The sequence below is a fragment of the Pyxicephalus adspersus genome, chromosome 8, assembly GCF_032062135.1.
Source record: "Pyxicephalus adspersus chromosome 8, UCB_Pads_2.0, whole genome shotgun sequence".
Lineage (NCBI taxonomy): Eukaryota > Metazoa > Chordata > Amphibia > Anura > Pyxicephalidae > Pyxicephalus > Pyxicephalus adspersus.
Window position 1 is genome coordinate 18,206,222 of NC_092865.1, and position 16,554 is coordinate 18,222,775.

At 38.2% G+C, this 16,554-nt stretch overlaps 1 protein-coding gene across 3 annotated transcripts in view; it reads right to left on the minus strand.

Annotated features, from left to right (window-relative positions):
• Positions 1–10,169: 10,169 nt before the first annotated feature.
• EPS15 (epidermal growth factor receptor pathway substrate 15) overlaps positions 10,170–16,554 on the minus strand; it is a 79,626-nt gene continuing 73,241 nt past the window's right edge. For all 3 annotated transcript variants that reach the window (XM_072419627.1, XM_072419626.1, XM_072419628.1), the window contains one exon: positions 10,170–15,730. In XM_072419627.1, the coding sequence (XP_072275728.1) occupies positions 15,584–15,730 (147 nt within the window). In that variant the 3' untranslated portion in view covers positions 10,170–15,583. The remainder of the gene's footprint in view (positions 15,731–16,554) is intronic.

Here is a 16,554-nt window from a genome sequence, read left to right on the forward strand (position 1 = left end):
TTTCGTGAAACGCGTTGAACTGTGTTGATGCCTACAAAGCCCCCTATATTTTATTCCTTGTATTTTTACTGCCTTAAAGGATATTACAATATCTTTATTTCCCACTTTTAGAAGTTTGATCACCAGGAAACAAAATCTTATCACTTTTATAAATGGAACATTATAAAACTGGCAGAGAATACCCCTAAGGCTCAATAAAATAAATGTAAACCATAACTGGCTTCAAAAGAGGGGTACAGAGGTGACAATAAGGGTGTATTAGTAATAGTAATGTAATGACATTAGGCAAACCAAAGAAAAAGTTTCAAGGCAAATAAACTTTCCAAAAAAAGTTTTAAAAAGTCCCAGCAAACATTCTGGTGGGCTCATTCACTTACTAAAAAAAAAAGACAATTAAGCAACACATAATAGACATTACGGTGCATGCTGGAGTAAGAGTGATAAATTCTACATTAGTATGTGTGGACAAAATGTTTCAAACCGCTTCAGTAATCCAAAAAGGATTATTTTAAATTTTTTACAAGAGAAATATGGGTCTGTGATTGCTAATTCTCAGCAATTGATCTAGGACACAAATGTATATAAGAAAATAAGAAATAAATTCAGATCCGCTTAAATCAGTGAGGATTCAAGTCATTCAAGTTGCTGCTAAAAGCCCCTTCTTTCTTACTTAGCCTTCTACTTTTATAATTCAAAACATAATTTGAGGCTGACAATAAATGTGAATAGGATCAATAACTGTTGGAGAGTCTAAGCCACACCAATTTTGTAAGAGATCCAAGTAGCTAGAATTCAGATACAGGTACAGTGGGCAATGGCAGTCTTCAAGGCTCCTCTTATGACAGGATTACTGGAATCAGCATATGTACATACTTGTGAGAATAGCAATAAAGTGTAACTTGTACTTGTTATTGTGTTACCCCCGCATCCTGGAAAGTCAGGTGTTCTACATCATCACAATGCAAGAAGACAAACAAGTCTTTATAAGACAAATGCACACCGTGTATGTGAAAGGAACACATTGCTTGATGAGTTGATGGATTCTGCTGGAAAAAAGGAAACAAGTTAGTGTGCATTTAAATCAAATATTATGATTTCCAACATGTATTTAGTTGTGAAAATTAAACAACCAATATATGCTTTCTTCTTCATGTGTACTATGATCCCTTGTTCCACAAGCTGGGTTTGGCAACAGCACAGAGGACAGTGTTGGAAATCCATTACTAGCAGACCTTGCTGGTGGAAACATCAATAAATGTTTCAAAGAAAAAACAATAAGGAAAAAAAATGAGAGAACCTATCAATCTATCTCTGTAAGTTGCTGGTTCTCTCTGTGGACATCAGAGACCACTTTATCATTTTGGTTCTGTACATTACCACAATTAATTTTAAGTGATACAACTCAGATACAGTTGAACTGCAGACTTTCAGGTTTATTTCAGTGGGTTGAACAAAAAGATTGCATAAAAATGTGAGGAACTAAAGCCTTTTTTTAACACAATCACATTTCAGGGGCTCAAAAGTAATTGGACAAATTAAAAAGCTGAAAAAAACGTTCATTTCTAATGCTTGGTTGAAAACACTTTGCTGGTAATGTCAGCCTGTAGTCTTGAACTCATGGACATCACCAGATACTGTTTCCTCCTTTTTAATGCTCTGCCAGGCCTTTACTGCAGCGGCTTTTAGCTGCTGTTTGTTTGTGGGCCCTTCTGTCCGAAGTTTATTCTTCAACAAGTGAAATGCATGCTCAATTGGGTTCAGGTCAGGTGACTGACTTGGCCATTCAAGAATATTCCACTTCCTTGTTTTAAATAAACTCCTGGGTTGCTTTGGCTGTATGTTTTGGGTCATTGTCCATCTGTATTATGGAACGCCTCGCAATCAATGTGACTACATTTAGCTGGATTTGAGCACACAGTGTGTCTCTGAACACCTCAGATTCATCGATAAACACTCGTTTTCCAGTGTCACTGGCAGCCATGCACGCCCAAGCCATCACACTGCCTCGGCCATGTTTTACAGATGATGTGCTATGCTTTGGATCATGAGCTGTTCCACACCTTCTCCATACTTTTTTCTTGCCATCATTCTGGTAAAGGTTGATCTCGGTGTCATCTGTCCAAAGAATGTTTTTCCAGAACTGTGCTGGCTTTTTAAGATGTTTTTTTAGCAAAGTCCAATCTAGCCTTTCTATTCTTGAGGCTTATGGGTGGCTTGCAGCTTGCAGTGCACCCTCTGTATTTACTTTCATGCAGTCTTCTCTTTATGGTAGACTTGGATATCGATACACCTACTTCCTGGAGAGCAATGTTCACTTGGTTGGCTGTTGTGAAGGGGTTTCTCTTCATCATGGAAATAATTCTACAATCATCCACCACTGTTGTCTTCTGTGAACGTTGCTGAGTTCACCAGTGCATTGTTCCTTTCTCATGATGTACCAAATTGTAGATTTAATTGATAATGACGAAAGAATTACCCACACTAGCCCATGAAATAGCCTTTGAGTCAATTGTCCAATTACTTTAGAGCCCCTGAAATTAAGTTATTGTGTTAAAAAAAGGTGTTTCTATGTTGCTCAAATTTTTATGCAATCTTTTTGATCAACTCACTGAATTAAAGCTGAAAGTCTGCAATTCAACTGCATCTGAGTTGTTTCATTTAAAATTAATTGTGGTAATGTACAGAACCAAAATTAGAAAAAAGTTGTCTCTGTCCAAATAATTATGGACCTAACTGTGTGACTATGGTGAGGACATTAGATTGTGAGCCCCTGAGGGACAGTTAGTAATATGACTATGGACTTTGTAAAGTGATGCATAATATGTTGGCGCTATTTAAATACTGTGTAATAAAAATATTAGCCCTTGGCTTAACGTTTATGGGTTTGCAATGAAATGTCAGAAACTCATATAGGTCAGAGGATTGGATGTCCTCAAGAGTTTCAAATGAAACAAATGATTAGTTCGGAGTGTTATGATCCAGATACTTTTATTAGACAACACAACTAGGTATTATTATTATAAACAAGATTTATATAGCGCCAACATATTATGCATTGCTGTACATTAAATAGGGGTTGCAAATGACAGACTGGTACAGACAGTGACACAGGAGGAGGACAGGACCCTGCCCCGAAGAGCTTACAATCTAGGAGGTGGGGGAAGTATCACATAATAGGAGGGGGGATATGGAATGGTGGGAAGTAGTGATGGTTCCAAAAGACAGGAGAAGATGGGTAGGAAAGTTTGAAAAGATCGGTTTTGAGTGCTCTTTTAAATGAGCAGAAAAAAGGAGGAAGGCGAATAGGACGAGGAAGACCATTTCAGAGTCGGAGCAGCTCTAGAAAACTCTTGGTGCCGTGTGTGTGATGAGTGAGGAAGTCATTAGTAGGTCATTGCAAGAGTGAAGAGAACAGCTAGGGGAGTTTTCTTCTAGTCAGGTGGCAAGGATGGATGAGTCTGGCTGCAGCATTCATAATGGATTGTAGAGGAGAGAGTCAGGTTAGTGGAATACCAGAGACAGGGATGTTACAGTAGTCCAGACGAGAAGATAAGGGGTTGCACCTGCAATACTGCCTTGTCTAGGACCTATTTCAGGGTACATGAACCCTAAACTGCAGAAAGGCAACTTGTTGAGATCATCATTCTGTTCTCCCCTATTGCTACAAGGCTTCCATTGTTGGATTCAAAGTTCTTCTCCATGCAGCAGAACCTAATTACCCTACAGTGCTGTTGTGTCATCTCCTTGACTGAATGAATGCTGCTGTGTAGGGGATTTCCAGAGGGTGATGTCAAATAAGGATCAATTACTGTTACCAACCGCAAGAGAAAATTCATTTTTAATGAATCTTCAACTAAGCGAAATTGTTCTTTTTATGTATCGGCCTAGAATTGAGTTATGACCTCCTATACCAAATGGGAAACTACTATGGAAAATAAATGAAAGTTCTGCTTTACAAAGCCCTTGACATTTCTTGACAAGGACAGAAACATTTAGAAATATTTCATTTTCTGCCTTGTAGATCTCCTTGAGAGATAGGCAGCATTGGTTATTCAAGCACAAATACACATCACTTCAAGTCAGACCTGTATGTTTGCTGCCGGTTATTTTAATAATTATAAATCAGATTCTTGCAGCACAGGCATAGAGCACATTTGAGAATGATGGAAATGAGTGCAGAGAACAGTTTGCTGTAACCTGAACAGTTGGAGTCATTTTTTTCTAACCATAGCCTAGAAATTACTAAAAGTAATATACTTTCTAACAACAACAACCAGAAACCACAGCAAACTTTCGAAATCAGTTTTTTGAACAGATTTCAGACCTGTTTTCAGTTTTTCCTAACACGTACAGTTCCTGAGTTATGAGTACTATTATAGTTAACCATGTACATGCATGTATTTTGTACTAAAACATAAGTGAAGTAAAAGAAGGCACACTGTGGTATAGATCTACTGAACAGTGTCAGTCAGGTACCATTGTTTCTTCAGAAATGCTTAGAGTATGATTTTCTTGTCTACGATTTGTCTGGATTATTGCGGTACAGAATCCAGCCGTAGTCAGCCATCATACTTTCATTACAGAAACCTTGGTAGCGGTGCTCCATTAACTGAATTTCCTGGTGAAAACGTTCTCCTTGTTCGTCACTCACCATACCAAGATTTTCCGGGAAGAATTCTACATGTGAGTGCAAGAAATGTATTTTTAATGACATGTGACAACCCAGTTTCTGGTAGGAGTTAAGAATTTTCTGAACTCGTTCCTTGTATGCAGGAGACTTATGGTTGCCCAGGAAATTTTCACACAGCTACTTAAAAGCATCCCAAGCTTCTAGCTCAGCTGCTGAGAGAGATTGTTTGAAAACATCATCCTTCAAAACGGATGATCTGTGGCCCTATAAATATCCCTTCTTCATTGTTACAGTGCTTATGTGTGGAAACTTCTCAACAAGGTACTGGAAACCCATTGAGTTTGATTTACCCATGGCCTTTACAAGGTTCTTTATCAAACCTAACTTGATATGGAGAGGTGGCAGAAATATTTTATGTGGATCAAACAGAGGCAGTAACTTGACACTGCTTGTTCCAGGCTTATAGGGATCTCATGGTAGCCACACTTGACATATTAATCTCCCGTAGATCGGCTGTCCCACAGGCATAAAAAACAGCAATATTTTGAGAATCCTCCTTGCATTCCTATCAGCAAGCCAATGACCTTTAGATCCCCACAGATGTTCCACTGGGGTGCTTTATACTGGATTGCTTTCAAGTAGCAAATTCATGTTGTCATAGGACTTCTTTAGGTTAACGAAATGGGCAATCGGTAAACTTGGTTTGGAATTACCATTATGCAGTAAGACTGCTTTAAAACTTCTTTTAGAGGAATCAGTGAAGATACGCCATTCAGATGGAACATGCTCTTGTGACAAACTGTTAAAGATTGCATTTATATCATGACAGTAGCACTGTGAGCCATCACTAGCGAAGAACCTTGTCAAGTTAGGATTTCGTTTTCTGTAGTGAGTTACAGGTACATCCTTTGCAAGCAAGTGCTTCTGTTTAAGTCTTGAAGAAAGAAGTTCTGCTTTGTCTTTGGAGAGATTTAGATCACAAATGAGATCATTCAGCTCTGCTTGTGTAAAGGTCCCTGGTTCTGAATCTTTATCGGCCAAGTAGTCAGGATCAGATGATTTGGGGTTGTAACTGGCTGCAACTCCAGCGCATTCCTCATCACCTTCTACAGAAGCAAGTCCATCATGTGGCGGTACTGGAACTGTCAATGAATCATCATGGGGAACAGGCCTAAGTGCAGAATCCAGGCTGGGATATACAATTTTGTGCTTAGTTTTACCTGAGAATCCACTTTTGTTGATGTGGCAAAAATAGTCAATTAGATGGTCTTGTGGTTCTCTCCACACCATCGGGATTGCAAATGGCATTGCTGCTTTACGCCGATTTAGCCAGTCACAAAGTCCGTTGGAACAACTGGTACAGATGACATGGTGAGCCCAATATTTATCCTGGTCACCAAGTGAACTGCCAAATTTGTATATCTTTTTAAGTTCTTTGGTAATTTGGCGACGTTGTGCTTTTGTCCTGAATGAACCCCACTTGTAACAGAAACTGTCTGAATCATTAAGGCAATTTCTAGGCATGATGACAAATGATTTTTTTATTGGCACTCTCACAAAAAATGGTATAGTGGTGATTTAAAAAGATGGCAATTTGGTAAGTGGGGGAAAATGGGGAATATACAGAAAGTAAGGTATATAAAGCAAAGCGGGTATAGTGTTTTCATTAACTGACATAGATCATTCAAATTGCACATGGTGGTAGAGTAATTTTTCCTCTATATAGGTGTTTCAGAATATTTTACTTCATTGTCTAAAATTAAATTTCAAGCAGAAGCAAAGTGCCATTGTTGAGTTTTTTATGATGAAGGGGTGACACCATTGTCTCCCCATGTGTGATTTGTCTTCATTGCTGGTTTGCCCTTTATTAAATTCTTCATTTATCTGTGTTCTTTCCTCTTGTCAATGGTGGCATCTCTGTAAACATTTTGGAGTCTTTTAGAGATCTCGGGCAGCTAGCAGCCCTTCTTCATCAAGACCTCAGTGATGGGGTGTTGCTTCTGCTTGCAATCCATTTTGCATTGCTTTCATGTAAGTCCTCGTACTTGTTTTTACCTTTCTTATCTTTTGTTGCATCTCACCATTGCTGATCTGTAGCATGTTGCTGCCTACATGGATGCACTGTACCGATGGTGGGCAATTCTAGGGGCTGTTCTTGCTTACTGACAACCATGGACCTCCCCTGTGTGTTTTCTGTCAATAGTCCATGTTATAGGGTTGACAAAGCAAAGTTTAAGACATACACAAAGCATTGTCATATAGCTTATTACATACTGTAATGTAATGTTGCTACATGTAATGTGAATGTGTGTTCACGTTGGAGTAGAGCAGCAGGTATTTATAAATGGACCCTTACATCATTAGGTTTATCGGGTTTTGATTTGTACTTTAAATGACTTGAACTATAGTAAACTGCAGTAAAAGGAAAATCCCAGATATCTAAACATACTCCAATTTGCAAACGTTGACTTTGTTTAAAAAATACAGCATTGAACATCATTGTGTCACTATTGGTCACTACCAGTAACAGGAACCATCAGAGATATGTAAAAGTTTGGAAAGGAACAGGACAGAGATCTACAATCTACACAGTGTGCAAATATTAAAGTGTCTCTGAGCTTTCAGGGAGGTAGACATCTGATGATACATATTGGACTACCTGCTGTATAGTCACATTTCAGGTTAAAGCAGAATGCTGGTAGACAGTAATTTCAAGATGTTTTAAGGTGCAGGTACACTATAAAGTTACCATCTACTGTACATAGTCAGTTATATTAAAAAAGACATACATCTAACAAGTTCAAGCACTAGGGAAAAAAACTTATCGCAGAAATAAAACCCTATAGAGATACTTGATCCAAAGGAAGGCAAAAAAAAAAAAAAAACTCCTGGTTCAATTTGCTAAAACAGGGGAAAAATTCCTTCCTAATCCCATGAGGCAATTGGATGTTTCCTAGCATTTCCTTCCTAATGCTTCTTAATGCTACATTATAATGCTACAAATGCTACATTATGTATTTGCCTCTCAATGTTATTTTTGATAATTTGCAATTATTTTGATTTTAAATACTATTGTCAACCAATCCATTTTTCATCAAAAATAGGAACACTGTAACAAAATTAACGCAGGTGAAGTGGTGAAAATCTTAAAATGAAAAAACGTAAGCTCCAGTATTAAGGGGTGCATTTTTCATCCAGGTCACAGGTTGTGTGAATAATTCTGGGTGTGCAGATCTGGGTATTGTGTGCACACAAGGTGTGCCACTGATAGGCAGGGTGCAGAAAAATTACACCGTAGCTTAGCTTGATACTGACTCCTCCTTTTGTATTTCAAGGAACATTTTAAAGTATATGTGATTTCCAGGAAAATTCCACTCCATTCTTGTGTCACCTCTGGTAATGTGACTTTCTCTTAAACTTTGTGATATTTGATGTACTCCCCCCATAATCCAATGTACATTGTCCTATTGACAATAAACCTACAACTGAACATACACTATAAATTTCAATTTATCTTTAAGAGTAGGTTAGTGATTACTCTTCCTTATAGCATATAACAAACTGTTAGAATTGCAACACCTAGAATAATTATAAATGTGAAAATAGATAAAGAGAAACAGAGGTTTTTTTTGTGTATTTAACAAAACCGTAAGTATATTACAGAAAATTTATTGTCATTGTGTGAATCACAAAACACCTATAGATATTATCCCTACCAATTGTTCATTTTTTGGGGGATGTTGAGCTAAACAAATGACATAAATTAAACAATGAATTCCTATGTAGGTAATAAATTCAGTCTTGAATCACTAAAGGCAAAATCCAAGGGTCTCCATATCGCAACATGTTTCATCTTATTGGCTTCCTTAGGGGAGTTTGAGCCAAGTGATTGTGGCATGTTTCAAGAAGATCCTACTGAAGGTGTCTTGTTTTCCCAATAAGCAATAGGTTTCTAACTCTAGTGCCGTATGGGAACGTAAAAGAACCTACCTTGGTTCATGTACAGCATAATGGGGGTGGGGGGGGGAGACTTCCAATTTGTTAAGCTCTAGGTAGATACTTTATCTGAAAACAAAATGGAACTGCTGCCTGTCCTATGTTAAGAAGAAAGGCTCTTACAACAGACTGACCTGTCATTACCAGAATTTTTAATCCACAATTGTCATGTTTTTTTGAGGGCACCAAAGTTGATGTGTTTCATGTAACTGGTCACATATTAGGCGCAAGTTTAGTTCTTTTCAAAGAACAACATTTAGGTCCACATGTGAGGTGCAAAAGCTTAGGGCAGAATCAAGGTGAAGCAATAAAGACCAGGAAAATACACAGGGAGAATCATATGGGAATGCTTCCTATTCAAGTAAAAGAAAGAAATGATGAAACATTGCAGAATATATGCAGTGGGTATGCAATATCGTTGTACAGTACAATAACTGATATAAGTCATTTCTATATGTGTTTTAGTACAGACTAATCAGATCAGGGTAGATATTACTTTTCAGTGAGAGTATACACCTATAAGTGATTTATCATTAACATTTCATGATTATCAATCTTTAGAAATTATATCTGGAAATTATATATCTACATAATGGTGCTTTTGAAAGCCATCCAGAATTCCCATATCTCTTGATAATTATCACAAAGGTCATGTGGATTTCTCCATTATTTGGAGAAAGTCTGTAGAGTGAAATAAGAGTTGTCAGTGATCCAGTGGAAGAGGCACAAAACAGAAATATTTGAATATTTTTTTGCTGCAGATGTCTAATATGTATGAGTTGTATAGGACAGTCCCAATATATTTGGATGAATGTCCCTGGATTGTTGAGGCTTCCTCAGAGATTGAAGGGAGACTTGGGTAGAAAATTAATATGCAGAATTGATTGGACTTTGTATCTTTATGAGGACATTTCAAAGTTAACTTTTTACATTTTGGAGCCTATGAAGAAAATATGAATGTCAAGGAACATTGTATTGCAGACATATACTTCACTTTGCACAGGAACACACTCAAGCATAAAAGTACAGCAAACCATGAAAAACTGGCATTAAAACTGTGAGGACATAATAACAATTAATATAATAAACAAAATGGGATCTTTACCTAGGATCCCAACTGTATAAGAAAAATACTATGGGCGGCACGGTGGCTCAGAAGTTAGCATTCTGGCCTTTGCATGCTAGGCCCCAGGTTAGAATCTCAAGTAGTACTATCTGCATGGAGTTTTTAGGTTCTCTGTTCCCTCTGGTTTCCTGCCACATTAAAAAAAAAACAAAAAAAAAAAAAACATGCAATTAAGTTATTTGGCCAAATTACATCTAATGGATTATGTAGATGGGGAGATGCAGAATGTCGGGTTTGGGATCTACCTTGGAGGGTGTGTGATCTTCTGTTTTCAAGCTGCTCTGCCATTCCCGTTAACTTCAACCGGTGAATTTAGGTCAGTATCCTACTGGTAACTAGCACCTTCATTTTAAGACAGCTAAAATTATTGCAAGTATTATAAAATAAATAAATGTGACACAACCAAATTCCAAAAAGTGCTCTTGAAATCTCTATTAATTTACATTTTATTAAGTACTTACATATTATGTTCATAATTACAACATCTAGCTCCAATAAAATTAAAAAAAAACCAACAAGAAATAATGGAGTCATGTAAGAGATGCTCCACCTTTCACTGGAGAACTATGAATAACAATACTTTACCACAAAGGAGCCTGTTCAGTAAGGCAACACAAGGCATAATGATGAAGTAGAGAGTGAAGTGACCAATATAACCAGAATTCAGATCAGTGATAGAGGACTGCACTCTGGTCATTAGGTCATAGGCATTTCCAAGCTCTGCATACTTCTCATTGCCATACGAATAACTATAAGGAGTCATAACTTCTAGCGAATACTTGGACCTTATAATCAATCATGTCTGAAAGAATACTTTTAATATTGCAAACAATCATTTTCTCCCATTCTAAGCTAGATATTTAAAAGAGAGAACCTGAATGGCCACTTTAGACAACAATTTAAATGTGTAGGCTAAATTAATAGCGGCCTAATAACACGATACCTTCCTGTATGCACATTTATTGTGTAGATCCTCAATAATCCTAAAATGTGGGATGGAGAATCTGGAAAAAAAAAATCGAGATTATTCATAGTTGTGTATTTCATCTTTTTGTTTTTAGCTCTCTTCATCGGTATTGGCTACAAAAGTATAATGGGCGCCCTTACCGGCCAACTGGAAGGAATGTAAAACAGGAAGGAGTCCTGGGATCATAAGAGGTCCTGGCCACATTTTCTTTATTAAACCACCTTGGATTTTAAAATTTGCGGGGGTGCTTTGTGGGAAAACAAAAAGGTGCCTAGGCTATTAAGCCACCAGGGGCTTTCTGTGGAATTCACTTAAAAGTCTTTCTTCAGGCACTTATGATTATAAGGTCCAAAGACAAAGTACACTGCTTTTTTACTTTTGTTTTTTTTTTTTTCATTTTAGTGGTTATGATTAAAATTCCAGCACGGAACAGCTGTACGTCAGTAGAATGAACATACAATAAATGATATATACATTTTTAATAATAGCAATAATAATAAAAATGGTCCACAGAGTATTTTCTTAATATCAAATAAATTCTGCATCTCTGTAAAACAGTGTACATTTAAAATAGTATTTTTAAGGGTTGAATAGGGAAATAATCTCATTAACACAGGAATATGAGCATGCTTCTTTAAATAATGACACAGATTATTCCACGTTTGATCAGTCAATGGGAAGTACAAAATGATATGGCCTTTGGGCCAACTACTATTTTGTACAACACAGGTCTGAATCCATAGGCACATATCAAATGTTTTTGACCACACAGTAATATAAATACCTACACATAGTGGTACATTGTCACAGATAGGAATTCATTTATCTGTCCTGATATCTGAGCATCTTCTGATGGGCTGGTTAAAATGTCATGAAAAAGTATATATAAATAAGATCAGGGTAAATATAAAATAATAAGGAAATTCAGTTAACTGCTATATGGCTGTGAAGTAAAATGGTTCAATAAGGGATCAGTTCACTCAGTTTTGTTAAAGCTATATCTGAATTATCCAAGGACTTTATTAAAGGTCAACTAAACGTTGCAATTGAATGAGATTTCAGGTGCTCTAAAGCAAAATGGAGTGATACTTCTTACAGTTCATTTTTGTTAAAAAGTGTAAAAGCCTCTCCTCTGTTGCCATACCATAGAGAAAGAGCCTTGTCCGGTGTGGATGAAGAGATCTGGCAGGTCTGGCATGCCCACCACCGAGTCAGACCCTTAGCTCTGCATTAAATGATTTGCTTTTTAAAAAACTCCGACTCAGAAGGGGGAGCCAGAGCGCAAGGGTCCTTTCTCTATAGCATGCTAACAGGAAACAGGCATTTCTGCTACATGTTTTCCTTTAGAAAAAAGCCTAGCAAGGTTTTGCATACCTTTAGTTTTAATGAACATACCGGTATATTCAGCTGTGGTAGACATAACAAACACTAGACACCTGTGCAGAACTGACTTCGTGCCCCTTTTGGCTGAGAAGCGTTTGGGACCCTTGTGCAGTGGCACACTTTGCACATCCCTTTGTCTACCCCTGATAATCAGTCTGCTTAAGGTGTCTTTTGTACATCTTTTTTTGTACGTCTTTTGTACTGCAGGTTGTTATAAAAAATTAATAATGAAACCTTGGCCACAAGAGCTACATTGCTTGGCAGGCCACAGAAGAGAGCCCAGTCAGGATCCCCTGGTAATGTAAGAAATCTTAAATCCATAGCAAACCCTCTACATCAGGGGTTAGCAAACTTTTTTGGCTACTAGGCCATTTTAGGAGGTCAAGAAGGCACACTAGGCTGGACTCTCTTTCGAGCCCGAGCTGATGGCTCCGCCCCCCACCAGGAACACCCCTGAAGGGAAATGCTCTTCCTCCGCAATGCATACGGAGAAGAGGGAACACTCCTAAAAGGAAATCTCTCTCCTCCACAATGCATACAGAGAAGAGGGAACGCCCCTGAAAGGAAATCTCTCTCTTCCGCAATGCATGAGGATAGGGAATGTCCCCTTACCCCAAGGCAGATGTGTTAACGCCGGCAGCGGTAAATAGGGAAGGAAGCCATAACAAGGAGGCTCAAGAGCCGCATGCAGCTCCAGGGCCACGGGTTGCCGACCCCTACCGGTTGAGATTAGGCCAGATCGACCAGGGGGGCGTTAGGCCGGAACGGACTACTGGCTAGGCCGTATCTGGCCTAAAGGCCGGAGTTTGCCAACCCCTGCTCTAGATGATGTATCTTGTATACCTGTATTTAAAATATATTATCCATAAAAATGACCTTCACGTTAACTGACTTATTATTAAAGCAAATCACAACGTGCAATAAGCAGTAGCAAATAGTTCAACCATTCACTTATATGAAATTCGGTAAATAGTGGCTATTGGTTACTGTAGTTTGCTCATGACACATTTATTAAATAAGCCTGCATATGTGTATAATATTGAATGGGGTTTTATTTGTCCTTCTGCAGTTATTAAACAGCAAATACTACTTTGGAAATTATCTGTGACTCAGTAGGATAAACTAATTTGCTTTATCTTGTTTGCTCTGCACAATTTTTATGATTCACTGTAGATCTATTAAGTGACTAACCTGGAGTGCTAACTCCCTGGGTGCTCTTCAGGGTCCTCCGCCTGGCATTTAGCAGTTTAATGTAGTCACAGTTACAGGACATCTGAAATTACTGCATAATGTACACAGCGTGAACACATATGGCAAGGAAAGCCTTGATGCTATGTTATACATTATTCAAAAAAATTCTATCGTTCTTATATATATATCCTGGCATAGGGATTTGGCACTGAGGAATTAAAGGCATACATGTCTTAGGAAGATGCGTTTCATTTAAACCTCCAAAACAAAATAACTTTAAAATAAAGGCACCAGTCAAGCAGACTTTGTACAGATCGAGAAACAAGGCCTCGATGATTGGACTATTTTCAGCACCATTACACAATTCACCTGGGAATACTGTGTTACTAACAGCAAAGCAAACGTCTACTGGAGTAGGAAGTATTACATACATGTGCATTGTAAAAAGTAAGGTGACACTGAGCTTAACAAGATGGCACATAGGCAGCCACATGCTTGACCATGCATGCAACTGAAGTACTACATAACAAAAATGTCCCCTCCATATACAGAATACGCGGTCAGGTAAACTGTCTCTGCAATAGGTTAGAGCAGTCCCAGCATAGTCTCAGTGATGAATTCCTTCTTTTCATCTGGTATTTAGATTGTGTGTAAATAAAAGAAAATGGTTTTGACAGCACTGGATTTTGCACCTGTTTACAGAGACAACAAAGCCTTAAGGGGGTTCTTCAGGATTTTAAAATCATTCAAAACTTTTTACCCCTCTTAGTAGTCTTACAGAGAGGTCTTCCTTTGCATTCTTGTTAAGCACAACAGTTCTGCAATGTCAATAGCGTAGAAACATATTCATCATATTTAGAGTAAACCCGTCCATGTGAAAACCCTAAACCCACTTCCTCATCCAGTGTTATACACATACCTTTACTGCAAAGTAGAAATCTTGGTACATCCACACACTCTGCCATCCAAAATGAAGAACTTGGGGTCTGAGTGACAATCAATAGGACCCAGCTGTGTCACATAGAACTGGTTGTGCCAATGAAAGTGCAATTACCACCAAAGCCAGACATTTTTACTAACTGGTGGTAGCAGCAGGCATGAAAGTAGTGGTAAAGGAAATACATTAGGCCAAAAGGTTTTAAGATCATGGTGTGTTTGGGTTCCTTATGACAGGTTTATATTGAAGGAAATCTGTCACAAAGCAAAGTACATGTATAAAAAGCCTAAGTTCCAGGCTGCCATTTATCCAACTCCTGAAATGCAAGCTAGTTTTAGGGAATTGGTCTTACAGAACAATTTCAGCAATCCTGGAGTTCGCTTATTGCCTGGGAGGGAGAATGACAAGAATATGGTCTAAAACTGGTACAAGCGATCAGAATATTCCAGACAGCTGTAAACAGGACCTAAACAGACCAAAAGGTTTTATGTTGCATTTTCTACAGTGGTAAAAAAAAAATTACCTTACAATTCAGAACTTACAAATCAGAGATCATTTTCTGTAGATTTTTAATGCAAACAGAGAACATTATGAAGCACACAATCAGTGTACAGTCAAGGATGTCCTCACGTGTAATTGGATGACCAATACTTTGCAATAGATAAAGCACACTTATGATATAGGTAGCCTATACTATTTAAAATACCATAGGAATGACTGTGTAAGAAAAATACATTTTTGTTACAGCCCTCAATCTGTTCTTGGGTTCTTAAACAAAGGCCACAAATGCACTAACTATTGCTTGCAGATAATCTGGACATGAATGAACAGTTTATGGGATTGTACATGTGTTTTGAATGTGACAGGCCCCTCTTAAAACCAGCTGAATTACACAGAACACTCCAAGAGCTTTATTGCATCTAAGTGTGAAGCAGCAATGTAAGCTTTTCCCAGCAGGTGGAGCTGCTGGAACAAAAATAGATTTATGGCTTGTGGTCCCAGAGAACCTGGGGCTGTGCTGTTCCATGAACAGAGTAGACTGGAAGGGTTGGTGGAATATATAAATATAAAAAGAAAGAGAAAGCCCCATTTAAGTAAACTATCTGAAACTAGGAGGAGACACTCCTAAAGAGGCGTGCGTCACAGACTAGTATACAGAAATACATAGTATCACTCCTCAGCCAAGTTTAAAACACACACACAGAAAACATTACCTGTTTACTGCTAGAGACACCCCTAGCCAAGCAAGGGTTGAAGAGATGTTTAAATACTTCATGGGCAAAGAATGAAAAACTAATTAAATATTCCTAGGAACTACACAGTTTTATTGTACACCCGATGGGGTTGCATGTTTCACGCCTCGGAGATCTCAGACTTGCTGAGTGCAATGGCGAGCTCCAGGTCTTCTTGCTCCTGCTCCTTTAGTCTTTGCAGCCTCTCTTGTTCCTCTCGCTCGCTCTCCCTCTTCGCCCACTCGATCATATCGTCCTCAGACTGGTACTGCAGATTTCAAGAAAGACATGCACTGGCTAAGCAAGTGACAAAAATACCAAACAGAGAATTGAGGACACAACCACCTAACAGATAAAACAGAAATGGCTTTGTATACCATGCTTGATTTACATTAATTGGCACAAAACAAAAATGAATGGGTAACAGCAGTTGTGTGTTCTTGTATTCTCTATTCTGAACTAGTAAAATCAGGTTTGAAGAAATACTGTAGTGAAAGAATATGCAGGCTGCCACTGGTGGTATTTTACTGAAGATGCAAGTTGCCTATCGTGCCTCATCTGATAATATCCATACTTTGGGCGACTAACCTAGAAGAAGCACATCAGTAGTTCTTTACTTCAAGGAGAACATACATTGAACTTTAAAAATTAGGAGCAGTTAGGGCTTTATTGCAGGAATGGAAAGGTGATGTCCCTTCTGCAATGAGCATTCTTATGCTGCCTGATTGCTCTCTTCATCTGCCAAAGTTGCTGCATATACACAACTCTGCGTGGGAACCCGGGATGCAGAGCACATCCTGGCTTTCCCTGTGCTTGCTGGAACTGAATGAACTCAGGGAGAACTCGTGGAGTTGTGCTGTGCCTATGATGGAACAGGAACTGGTGAGTTGAAACAGGGTTTAGGTGTACTTTCAGACTTTCAATAACTAAATAGTGATGGGCAGATTATATATATATATATATATATATATATATATATATCAGGTCAGAATTTGCCTCTCATGTTTTTGTCTCCAACAATTCAAAATCAAACCTGCAGCACGAAAAATACATAGGCTGCCGCATAAAAATGAACCAGAAAATTTAATTTAC